The 21468-nt window shown below is 40.7% G+C and overlaps 1 protein-coding gene across 1 annotated transcript; it reads left to right on the top strand.

Moving 5' to 3' along the window:
• Nucleotides 1–2859: 2859 nt before the first annotated feature.
• adap2 (ArfGAP with dual PH domains 2) lies at nucleotides 2860–18175 on the top strand. Its single transcript, XM_034191096.1, has 11 exons — nucleotides 2860–3184; nucleotides 5062–5186; nucleotides 6483–6574; nucleotides 6764–6852; nucleotides 7169–7281; nucleotides 10592–10741; nucleotides 10818–10901; nucleotides 12688–12750; nucleotides 15211–15288; nucleotides 15379–15607; nucleotides 17399–18175. Exons 1-11 carry the CDS (start codon nucleotides 3097–3099, stop codon nucleotides 17425–17427), a joined length of 1140 nt encoding a protein of 379 aa, XP_034046987.1. The 5' UTR covers nucleotides 2860–3096; the 3' UTR covers nucleotides 17428–18175.
• Nucleotides 18176–21468: the final 3293 nt, after the last annotated feature.

Below are 21468 nucleotides of genomic sequence, written 5' to 3'. Positions count from 1 at the left end.
TCTCGTGATAAAACATTCATTTGGGCGTATCTGATGCCATATTATGTCTGGAATCTGCTGCAGTCACTCTTTCAGTTTGGTCAGTCCCGATGCTCCTGTTACCACTCGGATCACTAGTTGCCTTCAGCCCTGGGTACTTTTCAGTTTTTTAGTGATTCTTACTGATGTTGCTGTCAGCTGCGAATGCCACATTATTCACAACTTTAGTCTTTTTCTTGACAACCACTGCTATGTCCATTTGGTTGGTGAGCACCTGCTTGCCTTTCTGGAAATTGAAGTCCCACAGGACTTTACCCCTGTCATTCTAACTACCTTTGGCGGTGTCTCTCATCGGACTTGGGGACTTTAAATCCATGTGCGGCATAGATGCTCCTGTACACTGTTCCGGGCACTTCATTGTGGCTCAGTGTATGCTGGTGGGGGTGGGGGAGCTGCAGCTTTATGATATATTCATGGCTGCGCCTCAAACTACAGCTTAATTGGGGTCCACCTGGGGTAAATTCAGTTGATTGGGCATGATTTGGAAAGGCACACACCTATCTACATATAAGGTCCCACAATTGATGTGCATCTCAGCACAAACCAAGCATGAAGTCAAAGGAATTGTCTGTAGACCTCAGACAGGGTTGTCTTGAGGTATAAATCTGAGGAAGGGTACAGAAACGTTTCTGCTGCTTTGAAGGTCCCAATGACCACTGGCCTTCATCATCCATAAATGGAAGAAGGTCAGATCCACCAGGACTCTTCCTAGAGCTGGCCGCCCATCTAAACAGCGATCAGGGAAGAAGGGCCTTACTCAGGGAGGTGACCAAGAATTCGATGGTCCTCTGTCAGAGCTCGAGCATTCCTTGGAGAGAGGAGAACCTTCCAGAAGGACAACTATCTCTGCAGCAATCTACCAATCAGGCCTGTGTGGTAGTGGGTCCAGATGGAAGCCACTCCTTAGTAAACGACACATGGCAGCCCACCTGGAGTTTGTCAAAAGGCACCTGAAGGTCTCAGACTACGAGAAACAAAATTTTCTGATCTGAAAGACAAAGATTGAACTCTATGGTGTAAACGCCAGGTGTCATGTTTGGAGGAAACCAGGCACCATCCCTGCAGGGGTGGGGGTATTTTCAACAGCAGCAAGTGGGAGACTAGTCAGGATTGAGGGAAAGATGAATACAGCAATGTACAGAGACATCCTGGCTAAAAACCTGCTCCAAAGCGCTCTTGACCTCAGAGTGGGACAGTGGTTCATCTTTCAGCAGGACAATGACCCTAAGCACACAGCCAAGATATCATAGTAGTGGCTTCAGGACAACTCTGAATGCCCTTGAGTGGCCCAGCCAGAGCCCAAACCTGGATCCGATTGAACATCTCTGGAGAGATCTGAAAATGACTGTGCACTGACACTCCCCATCTAACCTGACAGAGCTTGAAAATCAATTTCAATTTATTTTCCTTTATATAGCGCCAAATCACAACAGAGTTGCCTCAAGGTGCTTCACACAGGTAAGGTCTAACCTTACCAACCCCCAGAGCAACAGTGGTAAGGAAAAACTCCCTCTGAGGAAGAAACCTCAAGCAGACCAGACTCAAAGGGGTGACCCTCTGCTTGGGCCATGCTACAAACATAAATTAGAGAAACAATTCATGGACGAATATACAAGAATTGCTGTTGGTGCACAGGACAGGAGGATCGCCAACACAAACACAACTCCCATCTCTAGATGGAGCTACACCTTTAAACAGAAAAAACAGAATCAGGCAGCAGAAAGACAAAAAATACTGTATAATTTGCCAGCATTAATCAACAAGAAAAACATAAGAAATACTAAGGTGATCGCCGGCCGCTAACCCTAAGCTTCACTAAAAGACCCAGAATTTAGGTAAAGTTGAGGCCACGGCCCGCTCCAATTACTAATAACATGAATTAAAAGAGTAAAAAGTGTAAAACAAAACTGTACCAGTATGCTAGCCATATGAAAGGGAAAATAAGTGCGTCTTAAGTCTGGACTTGAAAGTCTCCATAGAATCTGACTGTTTTATTGACGCAGGGAGACCATTCCACAGAACAGGGGCACGATAAGAGAAAGCTCTGTTACCCGCAGACTTCTTATTCACCCTAGGGACACAAAGAGATTACCAACAGTTATCAGCATATATAACTGAGTATCATCTGCATAGCAGTGAAAGGTAATCCCAAAACGCCGCAATGTGTGCCCAAGGGGTGCTATATAAAGGGACAAAAGGTTGTTGAAAGGTGCTGCAAAGAGGAATGGGCAAAACTGCACTAAGATAAGTGCACCAATCTTGTGGCATCATATTCAAGAAGACCTGGGGCTGTAATTGTTGCCAAAGGTGCATCAACAAAGTATTGAACAAAAAGTGTGAATACATATGCACATGTGACTTCTTAGTTTATTATTTTTGTTAATTTTGAAAAATAAAAAACATTTCCGTGTTGTCATTATGGGGTGTTGTGAGTAGCATTTTGAAGGGAAAACAATAATTTACTGTAAAACGGAAGAAGTGAAGTGCTGTGAAAATACTTTCTAGATGTAATTTTTCTTCTTGGACTTTATTTGGTCCATGTTACCTTTTTTGGGGGGGGGGGGGGGGGTATATGTTATATATTTTTATTAGTCTATATTCTTTACCATTAATTTATATGGTCATATTATTCTTTACTTTTTCGCCAGTATTTTTCCTGTATTATAATTATTATTATTTATTGGGCAGCTTGGTCGCCAGTGTGCTTGTTTCCAGAGCAGATGACTGCTGGTTAAAACGCTTGGTTGAACCCTTCTTTTTTGGCAGAAACGAGCCTCCATACTTCTCTACCTGTCAGACGTGTTGGAGGTGTGGTTCATGCAAGCAAACAACAGTGACAATAAGATAAATTGTAACATCATTTTGTTTCAGTTCTATAGAATTTGGCAACGTTTTTGTGTTTGATTTAAAAAAAAAAATGCTGGCGTAAGTTCCGGTTTTGAGACTGACAGCAAACTGGGTACACACGTGGTTGATTCACGTGAGTCATGATGTGACCACCACGATCGACAGCAGGATTCATCATCGGAGGAGAAGAGGATTTTGCTTCATATAGACATGGCAAACAATAATCGTAACGTTAAGCTGTTGCTCGAGCTCGTGCAACAGCCTGGCAACAATCAGTGCGCAGACTGCGGAGCAGCCGGTAAGGAATATGCGCCAGTTGTTTACTTTCTTATTTTAGCTTTAATAAGAGCACGTGTAACGAAGACGAGCAGATTAGACTTTGATTAACTTTAATGCTCTTAATCAATTAGAAAAAAAAACACACTTTACGTTGCCCAGACGTCATAAAGGTTTTAAGCATAAACATGTCTGCCACCTGCTGCACGTGCCTGGGATTGTTACAGAGAAAAATCTTATGCATACATGATGGAAACTGGGAGCAGCAGGTCTTGATGGGTGCCAAGGTCACCACTGCATGTCTCCTTAACAGTAAGAACTATATTTTGAAAAGCAGGAACCCTTGTAATAAAATGGTGAAATAATAAATACAAGTAATGGATGGATGGAGGGAGAAGAGGAGATCTTGCAGGAAGGAGGCACTCAGTGGCTTCATCTCATGTAGATGTTAATGAAAATTATCTGCTCTTAAATTCTCGTCTGATTGGTTTAAAGGAGACCTGCATTGAAATAAATGTGGTCAGATTTCAGAAAGAAATAGCTGATATGTATTTATAAGACCCTTGTGAATGCAGTAAAGTAAATCTGTAAGCTCATATTTGTAATTCAGTGGAGAAATCTTCGTTTAAAAATGACAAATTTGCAGCTAAAATTTAGCCCTCTGTGAAAACAGTTTGTGCATCCGGATCATTTCCATGACGTCAGGGACAACACGACGCGCTCCCGCCTTCAGTCCGATCTCGCATTGAAATTGATTTTATCTGTTAGTAATGTTACTGTTATACACATCCTGGTTTCAACATCCAAAAGTAAGTTGCAATGAATGTGAGATACAGCTCTGATACATGATACATGTTCAGATCAGCGGCGACATCGACAGCGGGCGACGTTCTTCCCCCACACCTCTCTCTCTCTGCCTCCGCTGCGCTTAACGAGTGCATGCGCTCGTTAAATTCTGCCGCGGGCCACTCACACCCCCGTGTCTGCTGTGCAGCCGCAGACACGGCTCTTTCTACTGAATGGTGCAGCCTTGGCACCAGTCCAGAGACTACGCTCGCCGTTTTAATGCGAAGCAGCCGGTGACACCTGTTGCTTGCAAGGACAGACTTGCGGCAAAATCCGCAGCGCCGCACGTCTCAGTAATCGGAGCCGCAGAGCTCCGTGGCCGCTGAGAGAGCTTTATATCTTTTTAATGACTTGGATTCTTTGCGGGTCTCGCCTCCGTAGCCCGCGATGGTACACCGGAGGCGAAAGACAGTAGACTTTCAATGCAACACCACTCAATCAAACGGGCATATGGAAAAGTCCCCCAAAATAATTTTCAAGCGCAAATAAAAGAAATGTGTACTCACCAAGCATATCCCAAGACAATATGAAGTTTAAAAAAGTAGATCCTTCCAAGAAAAAGACATAAGACAAGAAAAAGGTGCAGATGAAACCTGACGTAAATCCACAAATTACAGTTGGCGTGCACAATGCATGCTGGGAGAGGGTCTTCTCTGTGACGTCTCGGCAGCATCCATGATGAGAGGGACAGTTTTGCGGAGGGCTAAATGTTAGCTGTAAATTTGTCATTTTTAAATGAAGATTTCTCCGTTGAATGACAGATCTGGGCTTGAAGATTTATACATTCAGAAGGATCTTATGTGTAAATATGTCATTTTTTGGTCCAAAGATCTGACTGCATTTATTTCAGTGAAGGTCTACTTTAAGTCCTGTTGCACCCAAAACAGATTTGTAACCCTGCCTCTTTATTTCTGCTCAGATTACAGGCTGTGTAAATAACAATGTGGATTTGAAGAAACATGCACATGTGACATGCTCTCTAGACCATGAGCTATACTCTCGATGTCAAGATAGGCCCTGTTGTTTCACTGCTTTCTCCTCTGCACACCTCAGATCCAGACTGGGCATGCTACAAACTGGGTATATTTGTGTGTCTGAACTGCTCTGGCATCCACCGAAATCTGTCCAGCCGAGTCAAATCCATCAAACTGGACTTCTGGGAAGATGAACTGGTCGAGGTACGGACTGGTGGCAAATAACAATTGCTCTGTCAGTGCAACACATACTTTATGTTAAAGCTACAGTGTGTGGACTATAGTGTCATCTAGTGGTGAGGTTGAAGATGACATTATTCCCTAGTTGATCATGATATTTTCACATTTTTGCTTCTTTTGCAATGGGGATTCATACTCTCTTGCCTTCTCTTGTGATAAGCCATATACACTCACCAGCCACTTTATTAGGTACACCTTACTAATACCAGGTTGGACCCTCTTTTGCCTTCAGAACTGCCTTAATTCTTCCTGGCATAGATTCAGCAAGGTGTTGGAGACATTCCTCAGAGATGTTGGCCCATGTTGACATGATGGCATCACACAGTTGCCCATTCAACCAGTCTGCCCGTTCTCCTCTGACATCAACAAGGAATTTTCGTCCACACAGTGTCCGCTCACTGGATGCCTTCTGTTTTTTGGACCATTCTCTGTAAACCCTAGAGATGTTTGTGTGTGATAATCCCAGTAGATCAACAGTTTCTGAAATACTCAGACCAGCCCATCTGGGACCAACAACCATGCCACGTTCAAAATCACTTAAATCCTCTTTCTTCCTCACTCTGGTGCTCGATTTGAACTTCAGCAAGTTGTCTTCACCATGTGATTGGCTGATTAGCAATTTGTGTTAATAAGCAATTAAACAGTTGTACCAAATAAAGTGGTCAGTGAGTGTATATTATCCTCCATTACACAAAAATGAGGATTCTCTAAGTCATTAGCCTGAACTAGCAACCAGTAGATGCTGTATAGGGAAACGACCACTGTTTCCTCTTTTTTACTTTAGTCTATCAGCTGGACTGCAAAATGCGATAGAGTTAAGTTTGTCTCTTTTGGGCTGTTGTAGCAACATGGTGGTGCAACATGGTGGCCTCCTTGAGGCCTCCTTGTAGATACAGTGCATCCAGAAAGTATTCACAGTGCTTCACTTTTCCCACATTTCTTATGTTTCATTTTGCCCCTCAAAATTCTGCACACAACACCCCATAATGACAACATGAAAATGAGGCCCCACAAATTTTGGGAAATTTATAAAAAAAAAAAAAAAAAGAAATCACACGTACTTAAGTATTCACACCCTTCGCTCAGTACTTTGTTGATGCACCTTTGGCAGTACAATACAGTAATAAACAGATGGTTATGAATGGTATTTTTCATTTCTGCAAATAAACATCCACAAATCTGACATGCTGTAGCTTTAAGTCTTTCAGCATCTTTAAAAGTTTGAATTGTTGTTGTTTGTGGGTTGTTGTTTTTTTTAAGTTCATGAAATCCAATGGCAACACCAGTACTCGAGCGCTGTATGAGAAAGCTGTTCCACCTTACTACTATCGTCCCAAGGAAAATGACTGTGTGTAAGTATTTTTCAAGGTGTGGACCAAAAGAAATCTGTCTGTCTGAAACTGAAGACGTGTAATATTAATGAAAGGTCTGTTGCTGTTCTGTTAAAACGTGACTGATTGTGTTGTTGTGATATTACTGGTTGTTGTAGAATCAAATGCAGCTCGTCTGGTAACTTCATTGTGTTTGCCTGTGTATCGCAGTGTCTTGCGAGAGCAGTGGATTCGAGCCAAATATGAAAGAATGGAATTCACTGGAGAAACCAAGTATCCTCCAGTCTCTTATACCACAGGTAAGCGATTTCCCAATGCAAAATTCTCCTTCAAATGTCCTGCTAGCAACATTTATTTGCTCACCTTAATAACATTCATGACATTTTGCTTTGTGTAGCAGCACACTTGTTGTTGTTCCTCATACACATGCAGGAAAAACCTGTTGCACAATGACAGATCGCTGCAACAGTCAGGAAATGGAAATCTACCAGAGCGTGAACGCGTTGCAACATTTTTTACTTTACTGTAAATTCCCCCCCCCCCCCCCCCCCCCCCCCCAATAAACGTGTGTATTGAAGCATCTGCAATTTAGTGTGTGTGTTGGATTCACTGCAGGTTTCTATGAAGGAATGCTGTGGAAAAAGGGGAAAGAGAACACACAATTTCTAAAGAGGAAGTTTGTGCTATCAGAAAGAGAATTTACCCTGACCTACTACAACAAGGAAAATGTGAGTTCCCCAGTGATTCTATTTTTTTGTCAGATATGTGCATAAATATTAGTGCTGTCATCTGATTAAAAAATGAATCTAATTAATTACAAGCCTTGCGATTAATTAATCTAAATAAATTGCATGCATTATTTTTTTAATTACCCCCCCCCCCCCCAAAAAAAAAAACAAAACTGCAAGGCACATACAGCATAAAAATATTGAGCTCTCAGAAATGTTGCAGTGTTATTGTCATGTCAACCAGGTATCTCATATCTGCAGCTAATAATTGATTTTATTTTCCATTCAAACAAGATGCTTGGCAGCACCTGACATCGGGATGAATGTGAGGCATTATTGTAAAGCACTTTGAGCATCTGATGCAGATGAAAAAGCACTATATAAATGCAGTCCATTTACTCTGTTTATTATGTACTGAGGTGCAGCTCCATCTGAGTGGGCATCTTCTTCTGTAAGCCTCCTGTCCTGTACACCAGCATGGACTCCCACAATTTCCTGTATATTTGTATTGTCAATTGTAACAGTAGCATGGCCCAAGCAGAAGGTCACCCCTTTGAGTTTGGTCCACTTGAGGTTTCTTCCTCAAATCATTTGAGGGAGTTTTTCCTTACCACTGTCGCCTGTGTGCTTGCTCTAGGGGTTGGTAAGGTTAGACCTTACTTGTGTGAAGGGCTTTGAGGCAGCTTTGTTGTGATTTTGGTGTTATATAAATGAAATAAATTGAGTTGAATAAATTGATGTATTCATCCTGCAGAAGGGGGAGGAGTTATACAGTCTGATTGCCTCCGGTAGGAAAGACCTGTGGCATGTGGTGCACCTCAGTGGTCTCAGTCTATGACTGAAGTGCTCTGACAGGATGTTAGTGAGGCATTCAGAGGGTGGGAGGTGTTTTCCAGGATGTATATATATATATATCCAGGTGTTCATGTATGTATGTATGTGCGAGTACACACTCACCAACCACTTAATTAGATACACCTGTTCAATTGCTTGTTAACACAAATAGTTAATCGGTCAATCACATAGCAGTATTATCCATACATTCAGTCATGTGTGGGCATTTCTACAGAGGATGGATGCCCGCATTAAAAGGTGCTGCACCCCACGGCGTTCTACAACCCCTGGCAAAAATTATGGAAACCCCGGCCTCGGAGGATGTTCATTCAGTTGTTTAATTTTGTAGAAAAAAAAAGCAGATCACAGACATGACACAAAACTAAAGTCATTTCAAATGGCAACTTTCTGGCTTTAAGAAACACTATAAGAAATCAGGAAAAAAAATTGTGGCAGTCAGTAACGGTTACTTTTTTAGACCAAGCAGAGGGAAAAAAATTCTGAGGAAAAAATTATGGAATCATGAAAAACAAAAGAACGCTCTAACACATCACTAGTATTTTGTTGCACCACCTCTGGCTTTTATAACAGCTTGCAGTCTCTGAGGCATGGACTTAATGAGTGACAAACAGTACTCTTCATCAATCTGGCTCCAACTTTCTCTGATTGCTGTTGCCAGATCAGCTTTGCAGGTTGGAGCCTTGTCATGGACCATTTTCTTCAACTTCCACCAAAGACTTTCAATTGTTTTAAGATCCGGACTATTTGCAGGCCATGACATTGACCCTATGTGTCTTTTTGCAAGGAATGTTTTCACAGTTTTTGCTCTATGGCAAGATGCATTGTCATCTTGAAAAATGATTTCATCATCCCCAAACATCCTTTCAATTGATGGGATAAGAAAAGTGTCCAAAATATCAACGTAAACTTGTGCATTTATTGATGATGTAATGACAGCCATCTCCACAGTGCCTTTACCTGACATGCAGCCCCATATCATCAATGACTGTGGAAATTTACATGTTCTCTTCAGGCAGTCATCTTTATAAATCTCATTGGAACGGCACCAAACAAAGGTTCCAGCATCATCACCTTGCCCAATGCAGATTCAAGATTCATCACTGAATATGACTTTCATCCAGTCATCCACAGTCCACGATTGCTTTTCCTTAGCCAATTGTAACCTTGTTTTTTCTGTTTAGGTGTTAATGGTGGCTTTCGTTTAGCTTTTCTGTATGTAAATCCCATTTCCTTTAGGCGGTTTCTTACAGTTCGGTCACAGACGTTGACACCAGTTTCCTCCCATTCGTTCCTCATTTGTTTTGTTGTGCATTTTCGATTTTTGAGACATATTGCTTTAAGTTTTCTGTCTTGACGCTTTGATGTCTTCCTTGGTCTACCAGTATGTTTGCCTTTAACAACCTTCCCATGTTGTTTGTATTTGGTCCAGAGTTTAGACACAGCTGACTGAACAACCAACATCTTTTGCAACATTGTGTGATGATTTACTCTCTTTTAAGAGTTTGATAATCCTCTCCTTTGTTTCAATTGACATCTCTCGTGTTGGAGCCATGATTTATGTCAGTCCACTTGGTGCAAAAGCTCTCCAAGGTGTGATCACTCCTTTTTAGATGCAGACTAATGAGCAGATTTGATGCAGGTGTTAGTTTTGGGGATGAAAATTTACAGGGTGATTCCATAATTTATTCCTCAGAATTGAGTGAGTCCATATTTTTTTTCCCTCTGCTTGGTCTAAAAAAGTAACCATTACTGACTGCCACAATTTTGTTTCTTGATTTCTTATAGTGTTTCTTAAAGCCAGAAAGTTGCCATTTGAAATGACTTTAGTTTTGTGTCATGTCTGTGATCTGCTTTTTTTCTACAAAATTAAACAACTGAATGAACATCCTCCAAGGCCGGTGATTCCATAATTTTTGCCAGGGGTTGTACATGAGCGACTTGCGTAGTACTCGGTGTGCATGCGCCAAACAATGTAACAACAGTCCATTGACAAGTGACCAGATGATCTTCCAGCTCTTATTTAAATTTCTCTTTTGTGGCTTCCAGCTCTTTTTTGATGGTGACCTCCCTCAATTGAAAAGTGACACAGTGATCTTCCAACACCCTCTCTCTCTCTCTCTCTCTCGCTCTCTTTCTCTCTCATTTCTTTTGTGACTTGAAGCTCTTTTTGGTTCATGATCTCCGTTGACTGAAAGCTCTCTATGGCTGCAAACTATTTTTGACAAAGGTTTTCAGCTTCCTGTTAAAATCATTGGCTCTGTCTCTTGCGTTTTAAGGAGCCACAGAGATGTGTCACCCAGGGGCCCAAGTCCACTTTAATACCTGCAGAGACAAACCAAAGCAATGATTGACAAACAAAGATGGGTTGTTCAAACAGTAACATACTGCTTGCATTCTCTTGATTTAAAATGTTTTTAGTGGGTATTGATATGAACTTTTTTTTAATGTGGTACAGGAGTCTAAAGGCCCCAAGGCTGTGATACCTATTAAGGACCTGAATGCCACTTTTCGGCCTGAGAAGATTGGTCATCCCAATGGGCTGCAGATCACCTACCAAGATGACAATCGAACCAGGAACCTCTATGTTTATCACGAGAGTTCTGAGGTGGGACTGCATGCTCACATAATGTTTAAACACTAGTCACTCACAGGTCGCTCAAGGCTGTCTTCTTCTGCTCTAGGAAACAGTCACATGGTACACTGCCATCCGTGCTACCCGTTATGCCTACCTGAAGACGGCCTATCCAAACAAAAGCGATGACGAAGTAAGGATTTTTAACAGAACACTCATAATCCGTCAAGAAGATAACAACATTCCTAAATCCTTTTTTTTTTTCTTCATTATGTCAAACTGCCATGGACATAGTACATGGTACATTAATTGCACCATGCGTTTCTGCGTGTGGAGAGCCATGTGATAACATGAACAACATTTCTCCCTCATGAAGGAGATCAGTTGGTCACGGTTTTCAGTTGAGGGGGGGTCTGTACATAGATTTGCCTATTAATGAGGAGAACATAATCTTGGAACTGCTATATCTCAGTCATACCGAATGGTTGAAAGTTCATATTTACACCGCAAAAACCCCTTGTTGACTGGATGGTACAACATGACTGTTGTGATGACATTTGCATTAATGTGTTCAGGAGTTCTGGCTACATTGCACAAATACGAGGTCTGTCCATAAAGTAACGGTCCTTTTTATTTTTTTCAAAAACTATATGGATTTCATTCATATGTTTTTACGTCAGACATGTTTGAACCCTCATGCGCATGCGTGAGTTTTTCCACGCCTGTCGGTGACGTCATTCGCCTGTGAGCACGCCTTGTGGAAGGAGTGGTCCCGCCCCCTCGTCGGATTTTCATTGTCTGGAAATGGCGGAATGAAAAGGACTTTTTTTCCATCAGAATTTTTTCAGAAGCTGTTAGAGACTGGCACCTGGAAACCATTCGAAAAATTTATCTGGCTTTCGGTGAAAATTTTACGGGCTTCACAGAGAATAAGGACTTTAACTACAGCTTTAAGGACCTCTTTAAGGACGCTCGGTGCGCCGCGCTCCGAGCTGCAACGACGCAGCACAAACCACTGGATCATTTCTAAACGGATGGCTCTGTGGATACGAGACCGTCGTGTGCTCTTTCTCTGGTTATCACAAGAGCTGGACATCAGCCATTTTCCGGCAGATTTCACTTTTAACAAGAGATTTTGTCACGGAAAGCCGTGCGGAGGCTTCGCGTGTCACGACCGATTCGCTGATGAAGCGAGACAAAGGAACACCTCCGTTTCGGAGTGTTAGAGGACAAGTTGGGACATGTCCAGCTCTCCACAAGTTCTCTTATACTCACTTGACTGGTAAACACTGAAAGCCGAGATAGACACATGATGGTCTCGTATCCACAGAGCCATCCATTTAGAAATGATCCAGTGGTTTGTGCCTCGTCGTCGCAGCTCGGAGCGCGGCGCACCGAGCGTGCTTAAAGGGGTCCTTAAAGCTGTAGTTAAAGTCCTTATTCTCTGTGAAGCCCGTAAAATTTTCACCGAAAGCCAGATAAATTTTTCGAATGGTTTCCAGGTGCCAGTCTCTAACAGCTTCTGAAAAAATTCTGATGGAAAAAAAGTCCTTTTCATTCCGCCATTTCCAGACAATGAAAATCCGACGAGGGGGCGGGACCACTCCTTCCCAAGGCGTGCTCACAGGTGAATGATGTCACCGACAGGTGTGGAAAAACTCACGCATGCGCACGAGGGTTCAATCATGTCTGACGTAAAAACATATGAATGAAATTCATATAGTTTTTGAAAAAAATAAAAAAGGACCGTTAATTTATGGACAGACCTCGTACAATTCAAATATATTTACATTGTGGGTGTGTTTTTCCAGTAAGACTGGTTATTTATATGTACACTTAGGTGCACTTTGTGGTATACTTTGAATGCCTCTTGCTGTTCTTTACAAAGCATTTAATTGAAAGCTCAAGTAATTATATTTGACAGCAAACTGACCAGAGCTTGGTACCGACACTTTGACATGGCATGTCCTATTTATCAGCTGGTGCCGGAAATAACAAGAAACTACCTCAAAGAGGGATTCATGGAGAAGACGGGTCCTTCAGTAAGTTCCTAATGTACAAACATGTGATACGTGTGAGTCATATGTAGAGATTTGTCAAGACTCAACTACCACTTTGTCTTATTGGTACAAGTAACCATAATAATTTTGCATTTTGTGATCATAACATATAATTTTGTGTACATATAATCAAAGACATCCCAAAAATAATTAGATATTGAACCATCATTAATTTTCAGTATGTTGCCTGTGGCAGCCATTTTTCAAAACAAGTGTTTTCAGATCTGTTTTATCAGCAATGGATGTAATATGACATGTAGAACATGATTAGTTCAATTATATGCTTTTATCACAAAATGCCCAATTATTATTAAAATTTAGCTAAACTTTACAACTGCTGTGTGTACAGTGCACCAGGAAACTATTCACAGCACTTCACTTTTTCCACATTTTGTTATGTTACAGTCTTAGTCCAAAAGGGGTGGTGGCCAAATGGTTAGTGCACTTGGTTTCAGTGCAGAAGGTTTCCGGTTCAAACTCCACCCCTGCCACATTTCTCCATGTAAATTGGAGTTATGTCACAAAAGGCATCTGGCATAAAACGTGTGCTAAATCAACATACAGATCCACCTTGGATCTGCTGTGGCGACCGTGAGTGAAAACAAGGGAGCAGCTGAAGGGACTTACTTTTTTGCATCCTTATTCGAAATTGGAGTAAACTCATTTTTTTCCCTCAAAAGATAAAAAAAAAAAAAAAAATTATTTTCACAACCATACAGTCTTGTAGACGTGTCACAGGAGTCATCCACAGCAAGGCAGTTTTGACTTATGGTTATTTTAATCAAACTAATTCTGGACAAGTTATTGAAATTACGGTCACCTCTGTCATTTCTACAAAGTGAAAATATCAGCTATATGTTTTAGTTTAAAAGTAATGCACGAGTTCTGAAGGTTTGACGTTAAACAGACACGTGCCGAAAGGCATTATGGGAACATTCAAATGACCTACTCTCATCACTCCCCCCGTCAAAATGCAGAGAACACTGCCATCTACTGAATGAGAGTGTAAATAGACCAACTGTAATTTGTGTGTGAGAGGTTTCAAATCCCGCAAAATGTCACTAAATTTCAGAGTTCGCATTCAGACTGTCTGACCAGGCTGCACTGCACATGAACAACAGCATTAAATCTAGAGCATGTTTTCATCCAGGATGTCTCTGTATATTGCTGCATATATCTTGCCCTCAATCCTGACTACTCTCCAAGTTCCTGCTGCTGTAAAACATCCCCACAGCATGATGCTGCCACCACCATGCTTCACTGTAGGGATGGTGCCTGGTTTCCTCCAAACATGACACCTGGCATTCACGCCAAAGAGTTCAATCTTTGTCTCATCACACCAAAGAATTTTGTTTCTCATGGTCTGAGAGTCCTTCAGGTGCCTTTTGTCAAACTCCAGAAGGCCTGCCATGTGCCTTTTACTAAGGAGTGCCTTCCATCTGGCCACTCTCACTCCACTATACAAGCCTGGTTGGTGGATTGCTGCAGAGATGGTTGTCCTTCTGAAAGGTTCTCCTCTCTCCACAGAGGAATGCTGGAGCTCTGACAGAGTGACCATCAGGTTCTCAGTCACCTCCCTGACTAAGACCCTTCCTTCCCAATCGCTCATTTTAGACGGGTGGCTTGCCCTAGGAAGAGTCCTGGTGAATCCGAACTTCTTCCATTTACAGATGATGTAGGCCGCTGTGCTCAGTGGGACCTTCAAAGCAGCATAAATGTTTCTGTACCCTTTCCCAGATTTGTGCCTTGAGACAGTCCTGTCTCGGAGGGCTACAGACAATTCCTGCTTGGTTTGTGCTCTGACACGCACTGTCAACTGTGGGACCTTATAGTATGTAGACAGGTGTGTGCATTTCCAAATCATGCCCAATGAACAGAATGTACCCCAGGTGGACTCCAGTTAAGGTGTAGAAACATCTCAAGGATGATCAGTGGAAACAGGATGCACCTGAGCTAAAGTTTGAGCTTCATGGCAAAGACTGTGAACCCTTATGTACATGTGATTTCTTATTTTTTTTCTTAATAAATTGGCAAAAATATATATATAAAGAACTTTTCACATTGTCATTATGGGGTATTGTGTGTAGAATTTTGAGGGAAAAAAATTAATTTCATCCATTTTGGAATAAGGTTGTAACAACAAAATGTGGAAAAAGTGAAGCACTGAAAAATTTCTGGATGCACTGTATATTATATGAGGTTGTGTGAGGCAAGCAATGCCTTGTGCTACTGTTGTAAGACAGTTTTGAAGTGTTAATCCAGTGGTGTCCAAAGTACTTAGTGAAATCACCTCCTGAAGTCAGTTGCTGCAAAGAAAACCTGCACCCTCTCGGCCCTTTCTGGAATATTTTGGACACCACTGTGTTAATCAGTTTTACTTTTGATGGAAATACGAGTAGTAATGTTTTTTGAAGTCTTAAATATCCCCCCCCCCCCCCGAAGCAAAAGGAGCCATTCAAAAAGAGATGGTTTATTTTGGACTCCCAAAGCAGAGAGTTGTTCTACTTCAAAAGCCCACTGGTGAGAACACAAACTAATTGATTTTGTGTTCTGCTCAGGTATTCTGTCTGAATAATGCTCATGTTTTGGTGTTCATTTCTATTACTGCAGGACGCAGAGGAGTTAGGTGCCATTTTCATTGGGACGGAGAGTAAAGGCTACTCTGTGAAGGAGTGCGTTCCAAAAAATGCTCGTGGAAACAAGTGGATGTGCGGCATTGTGTTACAGACACCTGAACGACAGTTTGTTTTCATGTGTCAACACAAGACTGAGCAGAGAGAGTGGCTGGATGCCCTCAGTCAGGTTCTTGCCAGGCCCATGACACCGCAGGATTATCCCAGTAAGCAAAAATGCAAAATGATGCTAATTCAGAAAAACGGTGCAGACATATGCAAGTGTTTTCTTTTATAGCCTTAAGAGTGTGCATATCATGAATGCTTGGTCTTGTTGGATTTGTGAGAATCTGCTGAATCTACTGGTACCTTGTTTTCCATGTAACGATAAGAAATATACTCAAAACCTGGATTAATCTTTTTAGTCACTTAGCACTACTATTATTCTGAACACTACTGTAAGTGGAGAGAGGACACATCCCTGTGGAGCACCGGTACTCATTGTCCGTGTGTTAGAGGTGATGTTCAGGAAACTGGTGATCTACCGACAGATGGCTGGGAGAGTTTGGAGGAGAGAACGCCAGGAATTATGGCGTTGAATGCCAACCTGAAGTCCACAAACAGGATCCTTTCACAGGCACCTGGATAGTCTAGGTTTCGTAGGATGAAGTGTTCTCCTATGTTGACTGCATCATCAACTGACCTGTTTGCTGGTAGCAAGCTACATGGATCCAGTACGTGTCCTGTGATGTCCTTCAGATGGGCCACAAGCGTTTGAAGGATTTCATAACTATAGATGGCAGAGCAGCAGACCTGTAGCCATTCAGTCTTGTGATGTAGGGTTTGTTGGTGACTGGGATGAGAGTGGAGCATTTGAAACAGGAGGGAACTTGACACAGCTCCAGGGATCTGTTGAAGGTCTGCGTGAAAATAGGAGCCAGATGGTTAGCACAGGCCTTAAAACAGGAGGGTCTAATTCTGCCTGGGCTTGGTGTTTTTCTAATGTTTTGTTTCTTCACTTGTGATGAGTGTGGTCTGAGTGTCGGGTGGGAAGGGGGCAGTGGGGGAGTTGCCAAAGGTGTGATGGGGTCTGTTGTTGGGTGGGTGAGAGCACCATAGCCTGATTGAATTTTTTTTTTTTAAAAGCACCTGTTCCAGTTTGTACACACAATTTTTATTTTGCATGTTCATAATATTCAGAAAAGAGGTGTTTCACATAAATAAATCTGAATTAGCCACTTCTGTGACAGACTGGCATCCTGTCCAGGGTGTACCCCACCTCACGCTCTATGACTGCTGGAATAGGGTCCAGCCCCCCGTGACCCTTAATTGGATTAAGCGGTTGAAGATGAGTGAATGAGTGAATTGGCACTTCATCCAGGAATATAGATCAAAGATTCTTCATTGTCATTCTAACCAAGTAAAACATGAAAGAATTAAATTAAGTACTCTGGTCTTGGCGGTCATAATGATCATTAATAATAAATACAATAAATACCCAATAGATAGAACATGAACATAATCTAAACAATTCGGTAATAAAACAATATAAAGTAAACAGTGTCAGCATCATGACCAAGAGTATTGCAGCGATCCCCAACCAGTATAAATGTAATAAAAATGATAAAAGTCCTAAAATTTCCAGCCATATAAGATCCTATAAAAGCTGAAAGCTACACAGTTAAAAAAAAAAAGTAAGCACACACAATGTAGCCTGATTGATTTAAAAAAAACCTATTCCCAATCTGTGTGTTTTTAACACATATACTAGTGATTTAGCATGTTTGCAATATGCTCAGAAAAAAAAAATCATGTGCAACATAATGGAAACAAAAAAATATGTGAATTGGCCACTTCAACCAGCAATGTAAACATCGTCTGATTTTTAAAAACACCTGTTTGACTTTTGACTCATACGTACACTATATACAGTGCCGCAAAAAGTTTTTTAATATGCTCAATCAAATGCATAATGCACAAATGTGATTATCAGTCTACTTTTCTTTTTTTCATTTCAGTTGAAGCCAATGTCAGGTCCAAAAGATGAACTGGTGAGAAAGGTGGCAGAGTTTGAAAAGTGATGTGACTGGATTCCTCAATCTCATGCTGTCTGTTCACGATCCAGAGTGATGATGACGTGGTTCTCAGCACTGACTGTGCCACAGTGTGGACACTTTTTCCTGACACTGATGCTGAGGCTCCGTTTCACAGTTCAGAATGTACTGTATCATCATAGAAAAGTGTTAATGTTGTGTTTACCTTCAGCTACCTGAACATCTTTTCTTTCATTATGCAGTACACCGTGCAAGAAGAATCATTATCATGATATTTTTAAACTAAATGGTGATTAAAGTTGTAAAGAAACGGTTACAATGATATTCCCTGACAGTGAGTTTGTTTTTCATTTAATGTCATATATTTCTTATTTTATATGCACATGCAAATGAGTATTTTTAAATGTCATTTTAGTCACAAAGAGACATTATTTACACAGTAAAATTATCACTTTGGTTATGTCAGCAGTTAACGCCTGTAGATGGCAAACAGACAAACTGATTCATAGCAGAGTCAATTTTTTATTTACGGTCTGACAGAAGCCTCCTGACCAGCCAGCCTCCATTTGTGTAGTACTTTCATTCCCAGTAAACATCATGCAAAATTTTAGGCTTATATCATCATTATTTTACCCGAGGTCATCAAATATGGCCATCAGGTATTGCGAAGACTTTGCATTCGTCCATCTGTCTGTCTGTCTGTGCTCATAAGTCCAGTCCTATTACTGCCAGAGCCTTTAAATTCACAGGGAACTTTCTTGGGACACAGACCTTGGACAAGTTCAAAGATGGCTAACCTTGACCTATTTTAAGAGGTTAAAAGTCTCATTCTGTTCTTTATTTATTTATTTATTTATTTTTTGGGTGGCGGGGGTGGCAGCCAATCAGAGTAGAGCGGCACTGTGACGTCAGTGCCTGGCCTCTCTCTAGCGCTGCAAAAACACTTTATGTGTTTATATACGTTTCTCATATTATGTAAAAGTAAGCGAGAAATAAAAACTGAAAACACTGATTTTGGAATCCAGTAACATTTCTGAAGTGATTTACAAGACATTTCAGAGACATTAGCGTGGTGACGTCACGGGCTGGTAGCTAGCTGCAAACTCTGTTTTGTTTGTGTGTAAATATAACCACTTTGTCATATATTATGTAAAAGCTAGCGTGAAAGAATGTTTTTGGAAACTGATAACATCTCTGAACTGATTTACAAGACATTTCGCAAACATTAGTGTGGTGACATCACAGGCTGGTAGCTAGCTGCAAACTCAGTTTTGTTTTTTTCATATTTTATGTAAAAGCTAGCGAGAAGTGATTTACAACCCCTGGCAAAAATTATGGAATCACTGGCCTTGGATGATGTTCATTCAGTTGTTTAATTTTGTAGAAAAAAAAGCAGATCACAGACATGACACAAAACTAAAGTAATTTCAAATGGCAACTTTCTGGCTTTAAGAAACACTATAAGAAATCAAGAAAAAAAGATTGTGACAGTCAGTAATGGTTACTTTTTTAGACCAAGCAGAGGAAAAAAATATGGAATCACTCAATTCTGAGGAATAAATTATGGAATCACCCTGTAAATTTTCATCCGCCAAACTAACACCTGCATCAAATCAGATCTGCTCGTTGACATTGACCCTATGCCATGACATTGACCCTATGTGTCTTTTTGCAAGGAATGTTTTCACAGTTTTTGCTCTATGGCAAGATGCATTATCATCTTTAAAAATGATTTCATCATCCCCAAACATCCTTTCAATTGATGGGATAAGAAAAGTGTCCAAAATATCAACGTAAACTTGTGCATTTATTGATGATGTAATGACAGCCATCTCCACAGTGCCTTTACCTGACATGCAGCCCCATATCATCAATGACTGTGGAAATTTACATGTTCTCTTCAGGCAGTCATCTTTATAAATCTCATTGGAACGGTACCAAACAAAAGTTCCAGCATCATCACCTTGCCCAATGCAGATTCGAGATTCATCACTGAATATGACTTTCATCCAGTCATCCACAGTCCACGATTGCTTTTCCTTAGCCCATTGTAACCTTGTTTTTTTTCTGTTTAGGTGTTAATGATGGCTTTTGTTTAGCTTTTCTGTATGTAAATCCCATTTCCTTTAGGCGGTTTCTTACAGTTCGGTCACAGACGTTGACTCCAGTTTCCTCCCATTCGTTCCTCATTTGTTTTGTTGTGCATTTTTCGATTTTTGAGACATATTGCTTTAAGTTTTCTGTCTTGACGCTTTGATGTCTTCCTTGGTCTACCAGTATGTTTGCCTTTGACAACCTTCCCATGTTGTTTGTATTTGGTCCAGAGTTTAGACACAGCTGACTGTGAACAACCAACATCTTTTGCAACATTGCGTGATGATTTACCCTCTTTTAAGAGTTTGATAATCCTCTCCTTTGTTTCAATTGACATCTCTCGTGTTGGAGCCATGATTCATGTCAGTCCACTTGGTGCAACAGCTCTCCAAGGTGTGATCAGTCCTTTTTAGATGCAGACTAACGAGCAGATCTGATATGATGCAGGTGTTAGTTTTGGGGATGAAAATTTACAGGGTGATTCCATAATTTTTTCCTCAGAATTGAGTGATTCCATATTTTTTTCCTCTGCTTGGTCTAAAAAAGTAACCGTTACTGACTGCCACAATCTTTTTTTTTTATTTCTTATAGTGTTTCTTAAAGCCAGAAAGTTGCCATTTGAAATGACTTTACTTTTGTGTCATGTCTGTGATCTGCTTTTTTTCCTACAAAATTAAACAACTGAATGAACATCCTCCGAGGCCGGTGATTCCATAATTTTTGCCAGGGGTTGTACAAGACATTTCGCGAACATTAGCGTGGCGATGTCACAGGGTGGTAGCTAACTGCAAACTCAGTTTCATTTGTGTGTAAATATAACCTCTGTTAAATCTTATGTAGAACAATGTTCACACGGCCGAGGGTATTTTAGCATTGCGTTATATTTTGAGATACTGAGGCTTTGAAAATGGGTCAGGATGCTGATTTCACCGAAAAAGGTCTTCAGAAATACATGATGTCTTTAGCTACTCTAAAAGACCTGAAATTGCATATTTGCCAGTTTGTATCTTGCTGAGAAAACTGAAAAAAAATGCTTTGAAGAAATTTTGGCCCTCTGTATCTCCACATTGAAGCACATCAGATATTTCAAATTTTGGTATTTATTTCTCATGTTGTGCTAGTTTGGTGACTGTAATTTTCTGTTTCAAATATGCAACCATTGATCTTAATTTCTATTAGTTAAAGACGTACCGAGGAAAAATTCCTGAAAATTTCACACATCTAGCGTGAATAAGTTCAAAAGTAATGACTTATTGAATCTTTCTCTGTATCACTTGTCACGCGCCATTTTTAAAGCCCGGATATCTCAAAAATTAATGAAGCTGATAAGCTGAAATTTTGTATGTTTACTGCAAATAACATTATTCTGTGAAAATGATTTTCTAAAATAATAAAATACCTGATGCAAGTCAAACTGGAGATGATCAGTCTGGAACATTTTCTGAACTCTGGTCATTTGAGGTGGATTTGCCATATCATTAAAAAAAATATTTTGAAATAAATTTAGAGTGTGCTGAATATAGCAGGTAGAGTTTCTAAAGTAGTACAGCAGCATCAGTCAATCTCATGAATAGTCAAACAAGGTCAACGTCCATTGGATTCTGTGACATGACGTGTTACCCTGTAACATTAACATGATACATGGTCCAAAGTATTTCTTTTTAAAACCCTGTTAACTAATAATTTGCATAATTTTTTAATAAAATTGGAGCAACATTAACTATTGACCTCTGTACAAACTGAAACTGACCTTTGTCACCATTTTTGCCGTTTTTACCCCATAACTCCTGAACATTCAGTCATAGCTAGTACAAATTCTACCTTTTTGGAATCGTTATGATCACACAAATAATGTAGTGTAGTTTTCAATTTGATTGGAGCATTTTTAATTTTGACCCCTGTGTAATTCTTCAGTTAACCCCTACCTGGCTGCCTACTGA

The sequence above is a fragment of the Thalassophryne amazonica genome, chromosome 16 (assembly GCF_902500255.1).
Source record: "Thalassophryne amazonica chromosome 16, fThaAma1.1, whole genome shotgun sequence".
Lineage (NCBI taxonomy): Eukaryota > Metazoa > Chordata > Actinopteri > Batrachoidiformes > Batrachoididae > Thalassophryne > Thalassophryne amazonica.
This window is presented reverse-complemented; position numbering and strand designations above follow the sequence as displayed.

Coding starts and splice junctions, on each gene's coding strand:
- adap2 (XM_034191096.1), top strand. CDS start 3,097: ATGGCAAACAATAATCGTAACGTTAAGCTGTTGCTCGAGCTCGTGCAA. Junction 5,187..6,482: donor GGGAAGATGAACTGGTCGAG/GTACGGACTGGT, acceptor GTTTTTTTTAAG/TTCATGAAATCCAATGGCAA. Junction 10,902..12,687: donor CAAACAAAAGCGATGACGAA/GTAAGGATTTTT, acceptor CCTATTTATCAG/CTGGTGCCGGAAATAACAAG.